General features: G+C 52.9%; 3 protein-coding genes across 12 annotated transcripts; all 3 read right to left on the reverse strand.

The window, feature by feature from the left end:
• Positions 1–1,074: 1,074 nt before the first annotated feature.
• LOC107500473 (kallikrein-7) lies at positions 1,075–4,725 on the reverse strand. The gene is made up of 6 exons (XM_016125750.2): positions 4,624–4,725; positions 4,161–4,269; positions 3,637–3,790; positions 3,252–3,499; positions 2,833–2,969; positions 1,075–1,865 (listed from the first exon to the last, which is right to left on the reverse strand). Exons 2-6 carry the CDS (start codon positions 4,222–4,224, stop codon positions 1,710–1,712), a joined length of 759 nt encoding a protein of 252 aa, XP_015981236.2. The 5' UTR covers positions 4,225–4,269; positions 4,624–4,725; the 3' UTR covers positions 1,075–1,709.
• Positions 4,726–5,277: 552 nt separating this feature from the next.
• Positions 5,278–16,532, reverse strand: KLK8 (kallikrein related peptidase 8). 10 transcript variants are annotated; one of them, XR_001594527.2, is made up of 6 exons: positions 15,390–16,532; positions 14,665–14,830; positions 14,190–14,449; positions 12,349–12,482; positions 8,923–9,294; positions 5,278–5,614 (listed from the first exon to the last, which is right to left on the reverse strand). XR_001594527.2 is itself a non-coding variant. In XM_016125735.2 (5 exons), the coding sequence occupies exons 1-5, from the start codon at positions 15,457–15,459 to the stop codon at positions 9,241–9,243; spliced, it is 684 nt and encodes a 227-aa protein (XP_015981221.1). In that variant the 5' UTR covers positions 15,460–16,532; the 3' UTR covers positions 5,278–9,240. The 10 variants fall into 10 exon arrangements, 9 of the variants coding, with proteins under 9 accessions (XP_015981221.1, XP_015981220.1, XP_015981219.2 ...); XM_016125735.2 differs by having other exon boundaries at positions 5,278–9,294; XM_016125734.2 differs by lacking the exons at positions 5,278–5,614; positions 8,923–9,294 and adding an exon at positions 10,490–11,313.
• A 290-nt stretch (positions 16,533–16,822) lies between these two features.
• KLK9 (kallikrein related peptidase 9) lies at positions 16,823–21,304 on the reverse strand. Its single transcript, XM_016125753.2, has 5 exons — positions 21,247–21,304; positions 20,938–21,094; positions 18,636–18,901; positions 17,391–17,527; positions 16,823–17,042 (listed from the first exon to the last, which is right to left on the reverse strand). Exons 1-5 carry the CDS (start codon positions 21,287–21,289, stop codon positions 16,890–16,892), a joined length of 756 nt encoding a protein of 251 aa, XP_015981239.1. The 5' UTR covers positions 21,290–21,304; the 3' UTR covers positions 16,823–16,889.
• Between the last annotated feature and the right edge of the window lie 904 nt (positions 21,305–22,208).

The following is a 22,208-nucleotide window of genomic DNA, read 5'->3' on the forward strand; positions in this document are numbered from 1 at the left end:
GCTGCCATGTTTTGTTACTTTGTCGAGATGTAGATTGAATATTGATTTGGGGTGGCTTGCTGGAGGAAGAGAAAGTTGGTAGTGCTTCATGGGTGTGGGTGGCCGAAAGCCCCAGACATTCTTTCAACTTGACACTGACCCAGGGGCAACAAGAAGCTGGGGATCCAAACTTCTGGGTCTTCAAGCAAGGGGCTTGGAGCCTTGGCTCCCCCATTTTTGTGTGTGGGAGGAGGAGTCTTAGCCACCTCTGTGCGGGGAAATCGGTGCCTGCAGAGCGTCTGCAACATGAGAAAAGAAGGGGCATGGGGGGGGGAGAGTGGGCAAGGGAAACTCAAGGGGGAGATAAGATGAGGAGAGGAAAGATCTGGAGAATGTTGGCCAGAGGGAATTCTGGGAGAGGAACTGGACAGGTAGGTATGGGTCACGAATCCTGGGCTGGCGAGGATCCCTGTGTCAGCAGTCTGAGGTGTGACTGCCCAGGGAGCCTCCGATAGCAGGAGGCCGGGGGGGGGGGGGGTTTGAGAGCAGGCTCTGAGTCACCGAGACTCCTTCCTCCTCCCCCTCCCTTCCACAGGCCCTTCTCGCCTGCTTTGAGAATAGCAGCCACCTACCCAGGTTCCCAGCCCCAGCTTCCTCTCCCCTCCCCCCGGGTTTATGGGTGGGCACTTGTGGTAGGCCCTTGTGGGACCCCGTGTTCCCTCTACTGCCAGCCCTCTCCTTCTTGAAAACCCCCTCCTCCTCTCCTAGTCTGTCACCTGTGAAATGCTCAGAACCACTTCACATCCTTTAGTACCCTGATGAAGTAGAATTTCTTTCCTTCCTCCCTTCTCTTCCTCCCCCCCTCCCCATTTCATCGATGGGGACGAATAAGGCCTAGGAAATGGAGAGGAACACGCTGCTGGGTGGAGAGCAGGAGGGAGGGTAAGGGCTCAAAATCAGGTACACTTTTCTTTCCCATCTGTAAGGGTCTCCTCTCCCCAGCCATAGCTCTTCAGAGACCCCATGTGTATTGTCTGGTCATGAAAGTGCACAGGCCCAGAAAGGGAAGCGGAAGGAAGGACACACTCCACACAGTTTGCAACACATTCTTTCAACTTTTATTCTGTGAATATTTCATTTTGCACGGGGAAGATCACATGCGTATACGTGTTTGTCTCTTCCTTTTTTCATTTAACATCAGGTAGCATAAATAGTCTCCCGAGACACTGACAACTCTGCACAATTATTATCCTGAACAGCTTCACATATGTCCTTGCCACAAATCGGTTAATGGTTTAGTTAAACAGTTCACTAATTTGGGATGTGTTCGGTGTTTCCACAGTTTTGCCATGACAAATAAGGTTTTGAAGAATTAAAACTTTGCCCACGTTTTGGATTTACTAGAATTACTAGGTCAAAGTGGGTGAATAAGGCACTAGATCGACCTTGCCCAACTGCCTTCCGTAAAAATTGTACCAATTTACAGTTCCAGTGGTGGAGGTTGCTGGTCTCACCGCATCTTCACCAGCACTGAGGTTTTTGTATTTCGTGTTTTGATCTTAGTTTTTTTTTGTTTGTTTGTTAATTTAATTGGTTTATGCACATATTGTTGAAGTTTCAATAAGACTTTAAAGAAAGTAAAGTCAAATATGACCATAGGTCATTGACGTCCTCTTTTCGGTGACTTTCCTGTTGAGGCAGTGCAGATAGAGAGATGGGAGTTTGGACAATTAGCGATGCTTTCTCATGGTCTGGTTTATCCAGTCTGTGTACTTGCAGACCTGGGTGTAGACACCTGGGTCGTTGGGTTGGCCACATGGAAAAGTTCCCCAGGACACCAGGCCTTGCAGGGTGCCTTTGCATACCAGTGGTCCCCCTGAGTCGCCCTGGAGGAGAGAGATTGTAGATTAACTATGGCTTCACACCTACCAGCCCTGAGTCTCATACACTCCTCAATTACCGGGTCTTTGTCCTGCCAGACCCCAGTCTTCCACGCTGGCCTGGCGCAAATAGGAAGAGACCTATTGTCTCTGTGGACCAATGAGAGAGCAAGAACTATTGCTAACCCGCTCGCAGAGGACACCCCCAGGTTCTCTGAAGACATTGGATGGGGCCTCGGTCAATGGACCAATCACAAGGAGGGGGCGGGGCTTCTTGGAGTAGGTGTCACCATCAGGGGCAGAGGGGGTCAGAGAGAGAGGACGAGGACGGGGACAGAGAGGAGGAAGGGACTGTTTCTTTCTTCAGAACCAGGGCCCGGGTGAAGTAAGATACTAGCCTTGGCCCAAAATTTCAGCGGTTACAATAAATACTATTTTAATGTGATACTTAAAAAATTAAATTAGATATGAAAAAAGTCCATGACGAACACAGTATCTGAGTTTTAGATACTGTACTGTACTGGGCTGAACCACATAGGAACCTGAAGCAAATGGAAAATCCAGTAACACGGATCTCTATTAAAAATTGATATTTTGTTCATTGTGGATTTTTTGCATGGCCTTTAAAAAATACTGTATTAGAATATGAATGATCTTGGTCACTGAGTTTTTGGCGCCCCCTTAAAGTCTGGGCTTGTGGCCAGGGCCTCACTCCCCTTGCCAAGTCTTGTCCCCATCTGTCCCACTCCAGTCCCTTCCCTTCATCCGTGTGTCCATGCCCAGGGCCACACCAGCCCCCATGGGCTGTGACTCTGACAGAGATGGAGAAGCAGGTAGAGGGAGCCAGGAAAGCAGGCCTGGGAGTGTGAGGGAAGGCTCAGCACCAGGGCCAGGCCCCCAGATCCCAGGTGCGGGGTAGGGGTGGAGGGTAAGGCCCCGGAGCGGGGTATGGAGCGGGGGAGGGGTCTCTCACATTGCACGCGTTGGTCTTGGAGTTGGGGATTCCTGCACACAGCATGGATTTTCCTAGCAGGTCCTTGTAAACCTTCTTGCAGGCCTCGGAGGAGATGAGCTTGACATCCGTGCACATAAGCTCCTTGGGAAAGGTCACTGATGGGGGGCGGGGCAGGTCAGTTAGAGGCCTGGGCCAGGGGTCACCTGGGCACTAATGAGGAGAGGATCTGGAAAAGGGGTCATGAAAAGGGGACTAACACCTGGATCCCTGGGTCTGGGGGCAGGAAGGGATGGGGGCCTGGACTCCTGAGACTGGGGGCAGATGGGCTGGGGGCCTGGACTCTCACGTCTGGGGGGAGGGGATGGGGGCCTGGACCCCTGGGCCTGGGAGTGGAGGGCACCAGTGCTCAGGGCTCACGGGTCACTGAGCGGTCTCACCGGTGGGGCTGGTGGTGGTGCCCCAGCCGGAAACGGTGCACATGGTCCCGGGGGGTTCGCAGCGGGCGGGAAGGTTGACTTTCTTCACTGTGGATGACAGCCTGGCCCGGCTGCTTAGCTTCACGAGCATGATGTCGTTGACGTGGGTTTGGGTGGAGTACTCTGGGTGGACGAAAGACCGGGTGGCCCTGATCTTCTGCGCTCTCCGACTGCTTAGCCGTTCGCTGCCCATGTGCACGTTGTACTCACTGAGAGAAGAGAGACCCTGTGACTGCTGGAGGGAGGGATGGGAACCCATAATGGGGGACAGGGACCCGGGGACAGGCGATAGAGAGCGGGGGGGAGGGGTGCGGGGGCGGGGAGAGCGGATGCCGCCGCCACCTGCCTCATCTTGCAGTGAGCTGCGGTGAGCACCCACATCTCGTTTACCAGCACGCCGCCACAGTGGAGTTGACTGCCCTTGAGCAGGGCCACCTGCCAGGGGTGGGAGCCCTCTGTGCATGGAACTCCTTCGATGATCCTGTCGCCTTTATCTCGGTCTGGATGGAGACATGGAGAAGGACGTGGGCGGCGAGCATCTGGCCTCGGAGCAAAGCCGAGGCATCAGCGGATGGATCCGCAGAGACAGAGGCAGAGAGAGGCGGGAGGGGGCGGAAACAGCGCGGCGCGCAGAGGCCGCAGGTGCGCGCGCGGAGGGGCAGAGGGAGCCTCTTCGCAAGCTCAGGGGAGCGCCTGGTCTCAACGCAACCCCAGCAAGAACCCGGGCGCAGGCAGCAGAGGCTTTCCTCCTCATGGGAGGAAGCTGCAGCAGGGGAGGGTTCCTGACTCAGGGACCCCTTCGGGAGGCCAGGTGGGGACGCTGCATGCCCGGGTGGGGGGTGAGGTCAGGCCTCCCGGTCCAGCCCTTACCTTGTGCAGCAAACCCCAGGGCTAAGGACAGCAGCAGGATTGCCGCGGGCAGGGGTCCTGCCATTGGCCTCTGACTCTGTGTGGCTGCCAGGCAGAATAGAGGTGTCTTCTGGTGGGGCCAGAAACGCCGAACAGTTCAGAAAACAAGAGTCCTGGCCTGCAGCCCCTCCCCCGTCAGACTCAGGAGACCATCCGCTAAGCCCGACCCCCCTTAGACGCGGGCATCGGGCCCCCAGACTCCCTTCCCTTGGGGACCCGGGGGTTTGGCCTCCCAGCCCTCCCCACCATAAGTCTGTATGTCCAGTCCCTTTTCTCCCAAGAGTCCGCAAGTTTCAGACTTCGCGCCCCTCATCTCTCAGAATGAGGGTTCTGGGTCCCTGGAATCCCCCCAGCTCAGCGTTGAATCAGTTGTCCAGCCAGCCTCACTCCCCGCCCCCCCCCCCTCGCCTCGGGAGGGTCTGACCTGATCTGGGATCCAGACTCGTCCTGTCCGAAGGTCCGGAGACAAGCACGTCCAGCCCTGCGCAGGGCTGCCCTCTTATACACCCCTACCCCCCGCCCCCAGCACCTGCGGGGCAGGTGGAGCCGGCTCCAGGACGCCCCCTTCCTGCACTTGCGGTTATCCGGAACCCCTGAGGCAGCGAAAGCAATTGGCCGGCACCCTCCCTCCGCCCTCCCTCCTGGGGCCAGGTGGGGGTGGTATCCAGCCGGTCTGCCCGCCCGTGCACATTCTGGCCCCGGCCGCAGCGACGGAGTGAGCGAGGGCGGGACTCTCACGGGCTCTGGCTCTGAGCGGTAGGGCTCAGGAATGCGCTTCGGCCGGGTCCTCCTCCATGGCCATGTTTCTTGCCCTCATCCCCTCTCTCAGGGGTAACCCAGACCCTGTGCCCTAACTCTGACCAGCTCTTGGGAACTTGTCCAGCCTGAATCCTAGTCGTGTCTTTGAGCCTGACCCCGACCCCAACCTGATTTTATGGGGGTACAAGTGAGAAAGAGGCGGCTTTCCTACCTCCACACACCAAAGCCTTACTGTTCTCTTAGCGTGTGTTCTCACGTTATAGGCACGTTCCTACATACATCACATGTGGACAACAAAATGTCTGGACTAAACGTTTATGTCACCTTTTATTTACTCTATACAATATCTTGAACGAGTTTTCTTTTTAACACATTTAGACGATCTCTCCTTCCTTTATAACTGTCGCATAATATTCTGCTGCAGTTTTATTGATTTACGTCATCTGTTTCAGATTCAAGTCCATGTGAGAAGTTTTAATGCTAATAATGCCAAAATGAATTTCCTCGTCTATTCGTCTTCGCTCATGGCATTCATTAGAGAAGTGTCCGCTGAGCGTTTTCTCTGTGCTGGAACCGATTCTGGCTACTGGGGGCACTACTTTCAACAAAACGTCGAAAATACCCTCTTACAGGCTTTTATCCTAGTAGGTGGAGCCCTTGAAAAATAAGTACACAAAATACATAGTTTGTCAGGCAGCAGTAAGGGCTACCGAGGAAAATAAGACCATGAAAGGGGGACAGCGTATTGATTATGGGTTACTTCTGCTCTCGGGACCTGTGGGTTATAATATGAGGGGAAGATGGAGAGACTCAACATGAAGATAACATTTGATCAAAACCTTGAAGGAGGTGGCAGGTGAGTTCACATGGCTACATGGTGGCAGTCAGTTTCAGACACAGTGAACAGGCAGGTGAGCAAGTAAGGGGTGACCTAGAATGTTCTTGCAGGGAAGGCCTTTTGACTGTAGCTGGATGAGCAAAAGGGAGACGGGTGGGTAGAGGTGTCAGGAACATAACAGGGCTAAGATGACACAGGGCCTTGAGAACCAGTGTGGGACTTGGGCTTTTTCATTGAGTGAGATGAGAACCGTTGTCTGATTATTGCTTGAAGGCAAATTCCTAAAAGTGGGGTTGAGCCCTACTTCTAAATTGGACCCCAAAATGTGACCCCTTCCTCATCTCTGAGTCCGAATCCTATCTCGTTTCTGACACCTAACCCAATTCTACCTTTGTTCCATAATTCGACCTATCGTATACAGTATTGTTGCCTACCCAAGCCTTTGCTCCTTCTTCCCTTCCATCAGAAACTAGATTTTGTTTAGATAATCTTATATCCTCGTGACCATGAAGAAGGCTTACTGCGCCAAGTGTGGGAGCCACATAGTGCTCACCGGTGACTGTTTTGGAAAGAGACTTGTGGTGCTCCTAGCCAGTGAAGATTGAGGGGAAGACCACTGGGCCACTTCTAAAAGATGTTTCCTGACTCACCCCCCAAAGCAAGACACTAAAAGAATTATTTTTTTTTGCACTTTGTTAGATAGTGTCCCTGCTGGATGTAACTTCTGGAAGCAAGGCAGCCCTTCTGGAACCATGGAGGGAGGTGGCTGGTGGGCCAAACCGGAGTTCTGCAGATAGCTAAACAGAGGTGTACATAACCTGGGTCTTTGAGCAGGTTGCTGAGCTGAAGAACTAACCCTCCATGGAGACCCTTCCTTTCATGTCATCTGTCATGTTTTCTCTCTGGTTTGGAGATTATTTTTGGTTTCCACAGCCAAAATCTTTTCATTAAGACCTCAGCATAGAGCTCGAATCTCAAGTCAGACCCCACATTTGATCCTAAACCATGAACCTGAATCCAACTGTCACTTGAATCTCTCCCTGGAACCCCAATAGCCAACCAAGCCAACCCCACCTCCAACACTAGCTCCTCCCCCAGCCCTCCTCCCACACCCTCTCTCAGACTCGGTCCTTTGTACACTTAAGAAGTACGTCCCGAGCATCAGCTGTCTACCAGGCTGGGCTTGGTGCTGAGGATACGGTAGCACGAAGGTAGACAGAGTTCCCTCCTTCAAGGAACTGAAAGTCAAGTGCAGAAGAAGAAATAAGATGCTGAGAGTGGAAAGAACAGGAAGCATGACCCGGAAAAAAACGGAGTCTGCGTCATGTAGAGGAAACAGAATGTGCAAAGGTCCTGAGGTGGAAGGGGCACATGGGTGGGGGTCAGAGAACGCAGGCTGACTGGAAGCAGACGATGACGGGCCTTCTAGGTCATGACGAGTTCGCCTTTGTCTTGTGGACAATGAGGGACCACTTACTTGAACTTTAGTCAGGTGAATGGCATACCAAGACCTGTGTTTTCAGAATATCAACCCGGCTGCTGTGTGAAGGATAGATTTTTAAGGGGATGAGGAGGTATGAGGAGGCCACCGCTGTCGTTCAGACGAGAGGTAACGGTGACTCGGACCAGTCCCTTTAGGAGGTGGAGATGCTGATGAGGGTGTGGATGAATTCAAGAAGCCTTAAAAAGAGAACGTCGACAGGCCTCAGTGATGAGTTGAGTGGAGATTGTGGCGAGAGAGTGTGAGGTTTAGGATGGCAGGGCCTCCTGCTCGATGGTCAGTGGTGGCCTTTATTGAGGATGCATGGCTAGATGTGATCGTGAGCTTATGACAGGCTGAGAAAATCCTCACCTGGCTTCCACCACAATTCTAATTCCAGTCTTTGCTCTGACATGACTCTCAACATCAATCTCGACACAAGCCTGAGGCTTAGCTGGAATCCTCAGCTGATACCTAATCGTAACCTTCGGCTATGATTTATCCTTGACCAGGTTCAATTTATACCTCAACATGGTACCTAATTTTCAATCAAGCTCCTAACTTCAAATACCAACTCGAGCTACAACTCACACTTCGCCCAGCCTTCACCCTGACTCTTGACTTGGGCCCTGAACCCCCTAACTATAAGCCAAACACTAGATGTCACCATAGGCTCAGTCCAAAAGCTGGCCCCACACACGCCTCAGACTTTAGTCTCCATCCCTGTCATATTCCAGGAAGCCCACACCGACATCCTTGCCACGTACCCATCTCTGACTCGCTTCTGACACCGATCTTAACATTCCAACTTCAATCCCAGTCCGACACAATTTCTACTTTTGTCAACTTTACATGCCCCCTTGATCCATCTGTTCACAAAACTTACCAAATAAAGTCTATTAACAAACACTATACCCAAGTGGATCCCATACCGACTAAATAAATTCAAGTTAAGTTCCTAAGCTGACTTCTCAAGGCACATTGGAGGATGAAATAAAATGATGAAGGGAACATGGACGGGCACCTAACAGGCACAGAACCCACCCACCGAATGGAGAAGCTTCTATTTCTTGCTGTGTGATGTATCGGCAGCTTCTCGGACCTTGTTGCTATTCCTCACCTATGTTCAAGTCAGCACTGTGTCCTCCATTTTTATAGATGAGAAAAGGGAAGTTTAAAGAGTTTAGATCACTTGAGCAAAGTCATTCAGATCAGGAGGCAGAAAGGGCAGAATTCGAATGCTGGGGATTCTCATGGCATCACCATTGCATAAACCCACACTCTGCAAGAGAAATATTTCCGGGACGCTCCCACGCTCCTTTAGAGACTCATGTGGCTGAGAACAGATGCAGAACCTCGTGGGCCTATTAATTATGCATACAGAGTTCTCCCCCGGGATTCGTGTCAAGACGCCAGCAGAAAGGAAACCTTTGTTCCTGCTAGGTGTGCTTTGCTGGGTCTGTCTGTGGCTGCTGTGTTCCCTCCACATGTACACAGGTTAAACGAGAACCACAGGAGGGGGAAAGACACAAGAGGTGGGAAGCAGCCTCACACATCTGGGAGAGGGAAGCAGAGAGGGGCAGGCTGAGTGAGGGAGAAAAAAAAACAGTGTCCCATGGCGACGGAAAGCGAGCCGATTGGCTTACGTCACTGTTTCCAGAGATTCTGCTCCCCACGTCACTTCCTCTGACGTCACGAGCCTTCTTGGCCACTTGAGCGACCGACACCCTCTCGCACTGAAGTCAGCTTGAACTGAGGCTCCCACACTCGATCCTCAAAGCCCTCTGACTAAGGCAAAAATGAGCTCCACATCTACAGGGGTCCTTCAGCTTCTGTCTGTGCCTGGTGCTCCGGTCCCCTGCTGGATTCCACAGGCCACGGTTCTATTTCAGACTTTCTGGTTGACCTTGGACAAGTTTCTTCTCCACCTTGACCTCAGCCATCTACCTCCAGAACACCGGAAATCAATCTTCAAGTCCTCTATGGTTTATATTCCACCGGGGACATTTAAATATCACCTAGATATTGGGCGATATAAAGGAATTATTATTAACTCTGTAAGGCTTGATAATGTAAGTTGGTTATGTTGTTTTTTTTTTTTTAAATCTGTCTTTTAGGGTGGGGATTGGTAAACTTTTTCCATAGAGGGCCAGAGAGCAAATATTTTAATTTCTGTGGATCAGGAGACAAAATCAAGGTTATTATACAGGTACTTACATACCAAGAAAGAATGTTATCTTTAATTGACATTATTCAAAATATAGTAGTAACCACTGACTACAAATTTTTGTCATATGGGTTTATTTTTAGCTCTTAGGATTTGGCCCGCTGGGCCCTAGTCCACTAACTGCTGTTTCAGAAATACATAATGATACATTTAAGAAGGAAATGATGGCTCAGACTTGCTCCCCAAATATTGCAGTGTTAGGAAGTTGTTTGGAAGTATGAGCAAAAGTAGAATTGGTTTCGCATTTTGTCCATCGTTAAGCTGGCCAGTAACGTGCAAGGGTTCACTATGCCATTCTGTTTTATGTAAGTTTGAAGTTTTTGACCATAAACATTATGCGATGATTCTTTTGGGTGAGGTGACCCTTGAGTGGCCCCTCCAGAAACACATCCTTTGGCACCAGGAGTTTATGCGTGAAAAACATCCTTACAACTTCCGGTATTGGGGGGTTTTCGTGGAGATCAAAGAGGCTGATGTATGCAAAGCACCTCACACACCCACAGCCCTCGTGAGGAACCAGAGGACGACTGTCTGTGTCACATAGCACACGACTCCCAATGGCCCCTGATTGGATAGGACTGGTGACCTGTCTAGAGTGCCATCACCCCACCGGCTGAAGGAGAAAAGTTGAGTTGGACCAACTGGATTTCCTTTCAAGAGAATATCATCTGAGGGATCCTGGGAGAGAACTGCTGGTGGTTGTTGAAGGTGAAGTTCAAAGGTTGCAAAGGGGAGAGAGAGAGAGAGAGAGAGAGAGAGAGAGAGAGAGAATGAGAGAGAGAGATGGATGGAGGAGGGCATAGTCGGCAGACACCCTGAAAATGCAGAAGTGGAAAGTAGAGAAAGAAGTTATGGAGTCCAATAGAGCAGTTGGATGATTCCGTAGCAAGGAAACCATGGAACGTACTAGAAGAGGCATGAGCTAGACCCAGAGGGAAGCCACTGCCTAGCTTGTTGCAATTCACTTACAAACCTACCGCAACTGCCCACCCCCAGCTCTCCCAAGGCAATTTGCATTAAGCCTTTGCTCTAATGGAAATGCCCCCAAATGTCCTTTCCTCCACACTTCAATTCGGACACCAGCAGTGACATGCTTCACTTCCTTCTACCACAGCAGTCACTCCCTGACAGCTCCAAGCTAGGAGAAAAGCTGCTACTTCTCTTGAGAGAGAGAGAGAGAAAAAAAAAATAACTGTCAGACATTTGGGGCTGTCTGTGTTTTGTTTCTTCTCCTGGGCTGTGGTTTTATGGCTGTTCGTGAGCGTGTGTTTAAGCTGTTCGCATACTTCCCGCACCCTACTCTGCATATCTCACAGTTTCAACAGTGGAGGGAGACTCTCCCCCACCAAAGATGAAAAACACTTTAGCGGCTCAAGACAAGGAAAGAAAAACCCTTTCAAGTCTATCTTTCACAGACCAGCCCATTGGATATCAGAAATCTGACCATGGAATTAACCCCTCATTCCTCTAAGTCTTTCTGGAAAAAAAGGGGGTCCCATGATGAGAGCAACCATGGTCTCTCTAGACCTCCTGTCAAGCCTCTCGGCATGGCACAGACCCCAACCCTTCACCTCGACGGCAGCGCCAAAGCACAGACAGGCAAGGAGCTCGATGAAGTTCGTTTATTGAGGGGGACCCGGAGCTCGTCCTAGGCTCAGCCCTTGCTGCCTATGGTTTTCTTGATCCAGTCCAGGTAGCGGCAGAGGTTAGTGTAGACGCCAGGTTTCTGGGGCTGCCCACAGGGGTCTGATCCCCAGGATGTGATACCTTGGAGAACTCCGTCACACACCAGAGGGCCCCCGGAATCACCCTGGAGGGGGAGCAGGGGGAGAGTTTTGCCTGAGATGCCCTCCGGTAGCCAGTACTTAGTACCTGCCCTGCACAGTGATCGGTCCCCTCCAGCCACTGGGGATAAGAGCCTCACCCCCTGGAGCCTAGAGTTTGCTCTGGAGAGAGAGAGACTGAGAGAAAAGGGAGGCCTTCCAGGGATGAGGTCATGGAGAGGGTGCCTGAGGACAATGCGGAAAATCCTGACCCGTGAGAGAAGAGAATGCTCTCAAGGAGATGATGGGGACTGAGCTGACGTCTCTTCTGTTTCTGGCCTCTGGTGAAGAGATCATGGAACCCATTTATCAAACATGGGATAAAGGCACAGGATTCTTGTGGACACACACACACACACACACACACAATGGACACCAGTATTTCCATTAGGCATCCAGAGAGACTAGATTTCATGGTGAGATCACTAATAGAAATGACTGCGTTCCTGGCGAACAGGGTAGAAAAAGCATTGGAGAATCATCTTTAGGGACCAATAGCTGGTGGGGGGTGGGGCTTCCGTGAAATGGGTAAAGCCAGGAGAGCCTCGAGAGCTGAACTTGCAGCCAGTGGGAAGGAAAGAGAGTGTTACATCTATGGCAGAATCCCGGGTTTGTCATCTTGAGGATGCAGAGTCACGGAGGGAGAACCGAGGTCAGTGCTGCCATTGCCCAGCCAGGTGGGGAGACAGCAATGCTCCCCCACGGGACCAAGGCCATTGTGCTGGGGAACCCAGTTAGGTGCCAAAATGTGGCTGGCTGGTCGGTCACCCACTTTAGCCCCTCCTGTCCCCAAACTGCATTCTGCAGGCAAGGGACCCCAGGAGAATGACAGGGAAAATCCGACGTTCCTGACCCCTGCACTGTGTGACCTGCAGGAAGAGTGTGCCCTTCTCTGCATCTTCTTCCCACCCTGTAAACATAGGCCTAGCCCAGCCGGATGCGGACTCTCTGAGGTCACCCCAGCTGCGGCCAGCGGGAGGGAGGAGACAGCCTCCGGATTGGTTTGTTCGGAAGTCACTCACCTGGCACGAGTCCGCCCCGCTGGTATCCCCGGCACAGATCATACCCTCTGAGACCTCCCCAGGGTAGGCGTCCTCACACCGCTTCAGGGGAAAGACTTCTACTTGCGCACAGTTAAGGGTGTCCGGAAAGTTCTCTGAGGAGGCAGAGGTTGTTCATTCCCAGAGAGAGCGACCCCCTCTCCCCTCCCCCCATCCTCGCCTGGACCCAACATGCCCCCTGTGCATCCTCAGCTGACGTGTTTCACAGGCCAACAGAGCCACGCCCCCTTCCTCCTGGGTCACTTTCGAATCAGTGACGAGGGGACCACAGGACTTGGAAGTGTCCCCTTATGACACCTCTGACCTCCTCTCTCTTCAGTCTTCCTACCCGGGTCCTTCGTTTCAGCTAAAGCCTATTTCTTCCAAATGTCACCTCCTCTTAGAAGCCATCCCTGACCGTTCCAATTAAAACACCAACCCTCCATCCCTTGTCATCCTCTCAACCTCTGTGGCCGCTCGTTATAGCTCTTTACCTTCATTTTGTACGTATTTGACCATTTTCTATTTCCCCACCCAGCATGCAACTCCACAGGGATAGAAACTCACACCGCACGGCACCTGGAGCATGCCAGGTGCTCACCAGTCAGTGCTGGATTAACGACTAACACTAAAATTCACGTTTCTTATTAGCCCTGGAGGAACAGACTTGTGGGGAGAAACTTTGGCCTGGAACCGGCATGTGACAGAAGCTCTGTGTTCACAATCTCAATGTTCACAACAGCGTTGGGCAGGAGGGCGGCCTTTGCTCCTTCCATCATTTACTCATCCACCTAATCACTCAACACATATTCACTGAGCACCCCCCTGAGCACCAGGGACACACAATGAACACACAATGGAGAAGAAAACAGCTATAAGCAGTGCCCGCATGGAGCTCAAAGACCTGAAAAATTGGTTAATTATTTGCATTCTTCAGACAAGAGAGGTGAGAGGTGGGAAGGTATCTTCCCAGAGAAAAGGGGCAGAGCCATGGATCTGCCTGACCCATGAGCAGGCCGGTGTCCACAGCCTCCCACTGTCTCCCTAGAAGTGAGAGTTGGGCAGGCAGGTGCCTGAAGTGCCGAGTTGCTGCTTCCTGGTGAATCACACTGCCTCCCTGAGCTGAGCCCAGTGTCTTCCCTGGGAAGCAGGGCGAGGGGCCGCCTGGACTTCAAAGTCCCAAAGGGAGGACCTCGATGGAGGTCCAGCATGAGGAGTGACCTGGGGACCTAAATTGTAGGTCCTGGGGCAGGAATGGCTGGACTCCTGGGTGTGATGGGAAAGGGGGTCTGGAGTCAGGAATCCTGGGTTTAAGAGGAAGAACGAGATCATATAAAATACAGTACAGCAAAGGGTCTCGTAACATGGCATTCTCCACCGTAAGGAGGGATGCATTCATCTATCCATTCATCCATCATCTATCCATCCATCTACCCACCCACGCATCCATCCATCATCCCTCCACCCATCATCCATCCGTCCACCCATCCATCCACCCCCACCTATCCTTCCATCTATCATCCATCTATTTATTCATCCATCATCTATCCATCCATCCATCCATCCATCCACCCATCCATCTACCCTTCCATCGCTCCCTCCCTCCATCTTTTCGAGCCCTGCCTAACAATGTTATGTGTCAGTTTGCTTTCTTTCTCCCACCACTCCTACTAATATCCTGGCCTTCAAGGTCCCTAACATGGGCCACTGGTTAATCTCAACCTCGCAATCACTGCCCCTTCTTCATTTCCTTCTGGAAGTGAAGCTTTGCCAATGGCTTGGGGTCCAGTGGGCCCCCCAGCGTCTCCTCTCCCTCTCACTACCTTGGGGGCTGGTCACAGTGCCCCAGCCCGAGATGGTGCACTTCTGGCCAACGCGAGGGCAGTGGTCTGTCAGGTTGATGGGTTTCACTTTGGGCCCCAGGGATGCGGGGCTGCGTAGCCGGATGAGCATCAGGTCGTGGTTGTGGTCATCGCTGCTGCTGTTGTAGCAGGGGTGTGGGATGGACTGAGCCACAACCTTTTCTTGCTCCGGCTTGTCCTTCTTGTGCAGACTGTGATCACCCAGGCGTACTGTGTACCTCCTGCAAAGATGCGGAGGGGTAGTATGGGACCGGGCAGAAGTCTGAAACCCTGGCCTCCTCATATCTCAGAGTCCAGGCCCCCAGCCCCTCCTCCCTCAGACCCAGGAGTCCAGGCCCCTTAGTCCCACATTCGCTCAGACCTCATCCGGGCCCCAGCCTCTTCCTCCCCCCAGCCCGGCCCATCTCTGTGCATGCACTCATTGGCATCCACTCACGGTTTTTTACAGTGGGCTGCTGTGATGACCCAGTTGTCGGCTATGAGGACAGCCCCACACACCAGTTGGACGCCCTGAAACAGGGCCGACTGCCAGGGTTGTGAGTGGGCCTCACACTCCTTGCCGCCCAGCACCTTGGACTCCTGTGCCCTCTGGTGTCCTGTGGCTAGAGGGAGAGTGTTGGGTTGCCACCCCAGGGGGACAGCTGTGGCAAGGGCGGGGGTGGGGGGTGGGGAGGAGGGCAGGAAAACTACCGTGCGTTCAAAGGACACACCCCAAGTTCTCCTCCTGTCTCCTCATGTGTCCACACACTCTCACGTGTGGGCCCCTGGCTTTCACACTCTGCCACATGGATACACACGTACACTCATGGAGGCCGGTGAGTCATCACACAGGGCTTGCTTTGCATGCTCCCACATGTGTCCACATGCCCCATATGCCCGTGTGTGTGTGCGCACGCACGCGCGCGCACCTCTTAGCAAGCAGCCCCACAGGCTTGCCGTGCTCATGCAAATTTACGGCATGACCTGACATACTCCTACCTGCTGCCTGAGTGTGATGCTTCCACCCACCCTCGGCAGAGCAAGCCCATGGAAGCCCCCTCTGTGCAATCGCATGCTCCAAATACCCCAATTCCCCCCCCCCACACACACACGTGCATCCACAGACGGCCACGGCGTGCCCACAGCCCACACACAACACCAGCATCTTCTCACCCTCCTCACCTGTGCAGGCTTCCAGCAACAGCAGCAGGAACAGCCAGGTCCACATTGCAGCAGGCGGTGGGCGGCCCATGGTGGGGTCTAGGGGAGGGAGAGCAAGGGGCTGAGACGCAAGGAGGGAGGAGCTCCAAATCTTAGTAGGATCTAGAGACCGTGGAAGGAACAGAGCATCCGGAGCTGATCTTCTGGGTCCTGCAGGAGGAAGGCGCTGAGACCCAGGTTTCAGGATCTGAGGAGAGAGGGCGGGGGACGGATGCGGGACTGGATTCTTATATTCCCAAGGAGGAGACTCTTGGGGTCCCGGACACCCTCTGAAATTTGGGGAAGAGGGGGCTGAGATTCCCTGGACGGAATCTCGAGTTGGAGACTTGGGCCCGACCCCGGGGCCAGGTGCCAGCGTCTGCGAATTTAGAGTCCAGGGGGCGGGGTCACCTACTGATTCGGACCCGGAGGAAGAGGCCCCAGGACTTCAGCTATCTGCCAGGTACTAGGTTCTGGAGCCTTTTAACTAGGAGGCCCCGCCTCCTGCCCCGCCTCCTCCGGACCCAGCCGAGCACCCCGCGGGGTGAGTGAGGAGGGGCCGAGGGGCCGAAGGGACGATCTTGAGAGGGGAGGGCCTGGGCTCTCGGGCTCCAGAGGCTGGGGAGAGGGTCCAGTGCTGCGACTCCGGGTCAGAAGCGGGGAGGACCGGGGGCCCAGACATCAGGGACCGAAGGAGGAGGAGGAGGCTGGGGGCCGGGCCTCCCGACCCCGAGGAAGGAGGGGGCTGCTGCCAATCACCCCGGGTGGGAGACAGACGAGTCCTTGGTCCTGACCCCTGGGGGCGGATCTGCGCCGCCTACTGTCCCCCCGGGAAGGCAGGTTTGGGAGGCACCGTGACCTGGTTTTCCCTTTCCCCGGAGGCGTCGTGACCGGCCCGAGCAGAACCCAGGAGGCTTGCTGCAATAGGGCTGGTGGAGACAGACTCCAGACGGGACCGGCGACGAGCTCAAGGCAAGTCGCGAGGCGCCTCCGCCCCCCCAGGACGCAGGCAGAAGGAAGCACGGCTCGGAGCGTTTATTGTAAAACCAGCCATCCGCTGGCTCTGAGGAGGTCGAGGCCCTCCCCACCCCATCTCTCTGGAGGGTCCCGCTGAGGAGTCAAACCCAAGACCCGCCCGCCTAAGGCGGGGCCGCGAGGGGCGGGGCGGGAGGGCGCCATCGCTATCCTGACGTCACTGGGCCCGGGTCTCTGCGGAGGGGCGGGGCCACACGGGGCGGAGTCCAGAAAGGGAAAATCTCATTGGCCGTAGTTCCGAGGGGAGGAGCTCCTCGATGGCTGTCCATCCCACGGCAGAGCCTCCAGGTGACGCTGTTCTGCTGGGCCGGGGAGGTGGGGGGCGGGAGGGATCCAGAAGCTGCTTCAGGACAACTGAGGCCAAGGGTGGAGACCGCTGAAGTTGGAACCCCGTAGTCCTCTGCCGGGCGCCCAGCCTCCTTTCTTAGTTGTCCAAGGAAGCAGGGCTCAGTTGTCCTCCATAGTCTTCCTGATCCAGTCCACGTAGTGGCATACGCTAGTGTAGACGGCAGGGCGCCGGGGTCTGGAGCAGGGCTCCGATCCCCCAGACACCACCCCAGCCAGGGTCCCATCACAAACCAGAGGGCCTCCAGAGTCACCCTGCGCGTGGGAGGAGAGCAGAGAAACTGTTCAGCCATTCTCTTCATGACACTGCGCAGACTACTTCCTCCCTCCCAGGCACCCCTAGTTTCTAACACCCCCAACACCCAGGCTTCCAGGTCTTCAGCCCCTTCTCCAGATTCAGACCTAGGAGTAAAAGCTCATAACCTCTGCCTCTCCCCCAGACCTAGCATTCTGGGACTCTAGTCCCCTCTTCCCCCAAGACCCAGGTGTCCCAGCTCCCTCCTTGCTTTGATCCAGGAAGTCCGGGGCCCTGCTCCCTTCCCTCCCAGGACCCAGGAATCCCCACAGGATACTTATCCCCTCCATCCTCAGAGCAGATCTCACCTGGCAGGAGCCCCGGCCCCCCTCCCACAGGCCGGCACAGAGCATGCTCTTGGTGATGTGGCCTGGATATGCCCAGTGGCAGAGTAGAGGCTCCAGGATGCTGATGTTGGCACATTGCAGCGTGAGTGGGTACTGCACTGTTGGGGAAGGAGGTCAAAGAAGGTTGGTAGCTGTCCCTGTCACACTTGGCAACCCCCCCTTCCTAAGGAGGATCCATGGAGACACAACATAAGATTCTCCAAGGCTGGAGCAAGAGACAGTGACAAAGATAACCATAGCATGAAAGAGAAACAGATGTATGTGAACACGAGCTAGAGGGGGAGAGAGAGAGAGAGAGAGAGAGAGAGAGAGAGAGAGAGAGAGAGATGCAGAGAACTAAGAGATAAGAAGATAGAGACCTCTTAAGGGGAAAGAGATTCCCAGAGGAGGCTGGGAAGAAATTGGGGAAAATGGGCCCAGAGATATCCAGTGAGGAGGCAGTGAGGCAAAGGGGAAGAGATATTGATGGGGAGATGGTTCTTGATACAGAGATACAGATTTAGAGATATTAGGTAGAGCTAGAGATAGATATAATGTCTCGAGATCAATATGGATGTAGACACATGTACCTCTGTGTAGAAAATACATAGGCACAAACTTAGATGTATGCAGGGGGCTGATGGGTAAACAGAAGTGGATGGAGGGAACTGTACAGCAGTGGGATGAGTCGTAGTGGTCTTGTCTGCAGGGCGCCACCTTGACTGACCCTTTCCAACAGTGCTTGCTACTTTGGGAATGTGGGCTCGAGTTTTTCAAGCAGATCCAGAAACTTAGCTTCTATATAACATTTTCCAGGTTTTAGATGTTTGTAGCAACAAAGTCTGACTTTTTTTCAAGGCACTTTGAAAACCAGTACTAATGTGGGAAGCCCTATTTGGCGGATAGGTTGTTAATCTGTGACTCTGAGAGATGTAGGTCTTATTTTGATTCTAAGATGTATAGATGGTCACATTTAAGCATCCCTGAAATCAGAGTGTGTCATCCGGTAAATGGTGTCACACAAGGATCCGTGGGACCCTTTTTCCTCCATTCTCAGTGGGTCGTTAAATAATAATACATCTTATAATTGATAGCTTCTTAGATTTGATGGTACATATGGGTGGATAGATAGAGGGTAGAGATGAAATGGCAGAGACAGAGGAAGAGGAGGGATTTAGAACTTCAGCTTACGAGACCTAAGGGAGTGTGTCATGGGCAAGGCCATACCCAAGGGGCTGGACACGGCCCCCCAGCCTGAGATGAGACACTGGGTGCCTGGGGAGACGCAGGTCTGACTGAGGTTGAGGGGCTTCACAGCAGGGCCCAGGCGTGCCTGCCTGGGCAGCCGGATCAGCATGATGTCATCGTTGTGATCTTGGGCACTGAGGTCTTCGTTGAACCCAGGGTGGGGGAAGAAGTCTGTGACCCGGAACAGCTGCTCTGGACCCTCCCATTTCCAGAGGTGGTGCTCCCCGAGGCGGACCCACAGATGCCTGCGGAGACAGGTCTCAGAGGTCACACTGAGTGTCCACCAGGGTGCCATGTGACTCTCCACAAGCCACCTATCCTTTCTGGGTGTCTGCTCCCCGCTCCACCCTTATGTCTGCCTCTGCTTTTGTAGCTCTCCCCCAAAAGCTCACACCCTTTAAGTCCATGCTGAGAGAGCCACCTTTTTCCTTGCTTCACCTGGAACCATGTAGGCACTTGGAGGTTCTGCCTACAACACAACAGCAGCCCCACCCCCTGCCCCCGCAGGTCCGATGGCTTCCATGGGGCGTGGCTCTGTGCATGTTCCAGTGTGTGTGTGTGTGTGTGTGTGTGTGTGTGTGTGGAAGGGGATGGGAGATGGAAAATCCCCAAGTCGAGGGGTCATCTGTGGCCTCAGGCTTTTCGTGTTCATCGTATCCATCACCCATCGACGCATTGCTTCTTGAGGTCTAGCCTCAAGCCCTCTCACTGCAGTTCTAGTTCACTTGTTCTGCTCAGGGTCCATGCCCTAAACAGCTGGGGATCATCTGGGGAACCTCTGACCTCTCGCATTAGGAATCAGGCTGATGACCGAGAACTCAGGGTTTGAGGCATATGAGGTGTTATTTTTGTCTCTCTGCCTCTCTGTCATCTTGCTGCCGGGAAACCAGCCTCCCCCACCCCGACTTGCCCCTGCTCCTGAATCTCTTCTACCTCCAAAGCTCTGCTCTTTTCCTCCTTTGTCTTCGGGGCTGAAATCCGAACACTGTTCTCCTAGCCTGATGTATGTGCCTGAGCGAAAAGAGGCCCCCATCGTGGACCAATGCATGATGGGAAATTCCCGCATAGCATCTTGTACCAGCATCTGAGCTTCTTTCCTGGAGGGAAGAGCATCAGAACATCTTTCCAGAGAGATGCGGAAAGAATTTCTGCATCAGACAGATTCTAGGATTCTATCAGAATGCCCAGAATCTAAGATTCTAGTACTTTAGAATTCTAACACACTAGGCATCCATGATTCCAGAATTCTATGAGGCTCGAGTTCTAGAATGTTGTGAATCCGCGAGTCCAATGTTCTAGATTTCCCTGGATCACACATTCTACAATTTTTAAATTAACCAAATTAAACCTCGGACTTAAAGAGCCTAGAATTAGAATATTCTGGGACGATAGACTAGAATGCCATCATTCTAGAATTCTATAAATCTATGATGTTGGAAATCTGAGAATCTACGACTCGAGTAGTTTGAGACTCTAGAATTCTCTGATCCAAAGATTCTGGAATGATATCCCTCTGGGATATTAAATGTGCCAGACTCTAGACATTTATGAACAAGTTTCTGGCATGTTCTTGGTTCAAGATTCTAGAATTCTACGAAACAGTACTCTGGACTACTGAATTCTAGGACTGTGAGCATCTGTAGCCAATGAACCTAGCCCGAATACTGTGAATCCAGGATTCTGGTACTGTGTGACCCAGCACAACTACTAAGCACTTTAACTGTGACTAGTCCAAATCGCGATCTGTCATATGTGTAAAGCGCATGTCTGATTTCAAGGGCTTACACACACATGATTACATGCTGAAACACTATTTTTTAAGTATCGAGTTAAATCTGTTATTGAAATAAACGTTTCTCATTTCCTTTTTCCTTTCTTCAACACGTCTACTAGAAAGCAAACTTACATACGTGGCTGGCATTATTTCCCACTGAACAGTACTGCTCTGACTCTATGGATTCTAGAATTTTCTGAGGCGAATATAGAACCTCGTGGACCCAAGACCTTTAGGAGCCTAAAATTCTGGATTTCTCTGGGTCAGAGTTGAGAGTCCCGAGTATATAAACTTTGAATCTTAGACTCTCAGAACCGAATTATTTAAAACTCGAAAATTAGGAGAGTCAACTCTTTGTAATTCTAGGAGTTAAACTTCTGGGAACTGAAATAGAGACTCAATCCTTCCTGTCTCCAGCTTCCTCTCTCCTCTACCAAAGCCCCTTGCCCCGCCCCTCACCATCACCCTTTCCTTAACCCCAGCCCCCTCCCCAGAGTGGTCACTCACCGCTTGTGACAGTGGGCAGCTGTGAGCAGCCAGCGGTCACTGATGAGGGATGCTCCACATAAGAGGTGGGTGCGGTAGAAAAGGCCGGCCTGCCAGGGCTGCGAGTTGCGTTGGCACTCCTGGGCCCCAATGGCTCTAGTGTCTGCCCGGCTGGTCCCTGGGGGCAGGAGGGAGGCAGAGGGGTTGATGAAGAGCAAGATAGGAGGGCATGGAGAGAGGCAGAGACTCCTAGCAGGCAGGAGGGAGCGGAAGGCTGGGGGAGCCAAGGGCAACGCGGAGGGGCAGTGGAGTAGACAGGCGGGGCCCCACCTGCCAGGAGAGCGAGCAGAGCACAGACGAGTTCTGGCTTCATGACCTCCGGGTACCTGGGCCCTGAAGCCCGGCTCTGGAACCCGAGCTTCTTTATGGGAAGACATACCATCTCCTTCCTCCTCCCTGGGGCCACCCCTGTGATTAATCAGGGTTGGGAAATGTCACAGGGGAGGGGGAAGCCCTGGGACATTGACTGGAGGCCTTGAGAAGGGAGGCAGCACAGGGGGTACCCCCCTTCCCAGGGTTGGGATGAGCTGACTATGAGCTGACTACCTGCTGGAGCAGTGCTTGGCTAAATGGGGGAGGGGGCTTGGGGATGGTGAGACCTCCACAGGGGCTCCAGAGAGAGAGAGTCCTCATTGCCCATGACCTCCAGACACAGGATATTCTGTGGCCTGGAGGAGGAAGATTGCTAAGGCGGGGTCCCAGGATCACAGCAAGTATATCTCGAATGAGCTGGGGCTGTGCAGAAATCAAGCTAGAGGTAGGAGAAAGGACCAGAATTTGGAGGGAAGAAGCCATGCAGGCAGACAGGATGGGGGCAAGGTGGGGAGAGAGCAAGAAATAGGAGAGGGAGGTAGAGACACAGAAAGAAGATACAGGAGAGAGAGAGAGAGAGAGAGAGAGAGAGAGAGAGAGAGAGAGAGAGAGAGAGAAAGAGAAAGAAAGAGAATATCAGACTTAGAGAGGCAGAGACCATGAAGGTGTCTGAGAAATGAGGTCTTGGCTGGATTAACTCACTTGTGTCCTATCCTGCTCCCTTCTTCACGTTCTCAGCACTGCAAAGTCCCAGGTACCCAACCTGCCTAGAACCAAGTACTTTCCTCTTTTTCTTAATACCACCAGATCTCGGTGGTATTAAGAGAATGAGAACATTCTCTCTTTTTTTTTTCCCTCACCCATTTCCTCGTATCCACTGTCCTTCCTATCACCCCATCCTTCTTGCCTCTCTCCTCATC

The sequence above is a fragment of the Rousettus aegyptiacus genome, unplaced genomic scaffold (assembly GCF_014176215.1).
Source record: "Rousettus aegyptiacus isolate mRouAeg1 unplaced genomic scaffold, mRouAeg1.p scaffold_m13_p_14, whole genome shotgun sequence".
Lineage (NCBI taxonomy): Eukaryota > Metazoa > Chordata > Mammalia > Chiroptera > Pteropodidae > Rousettus > Rousettus aegyptiacus.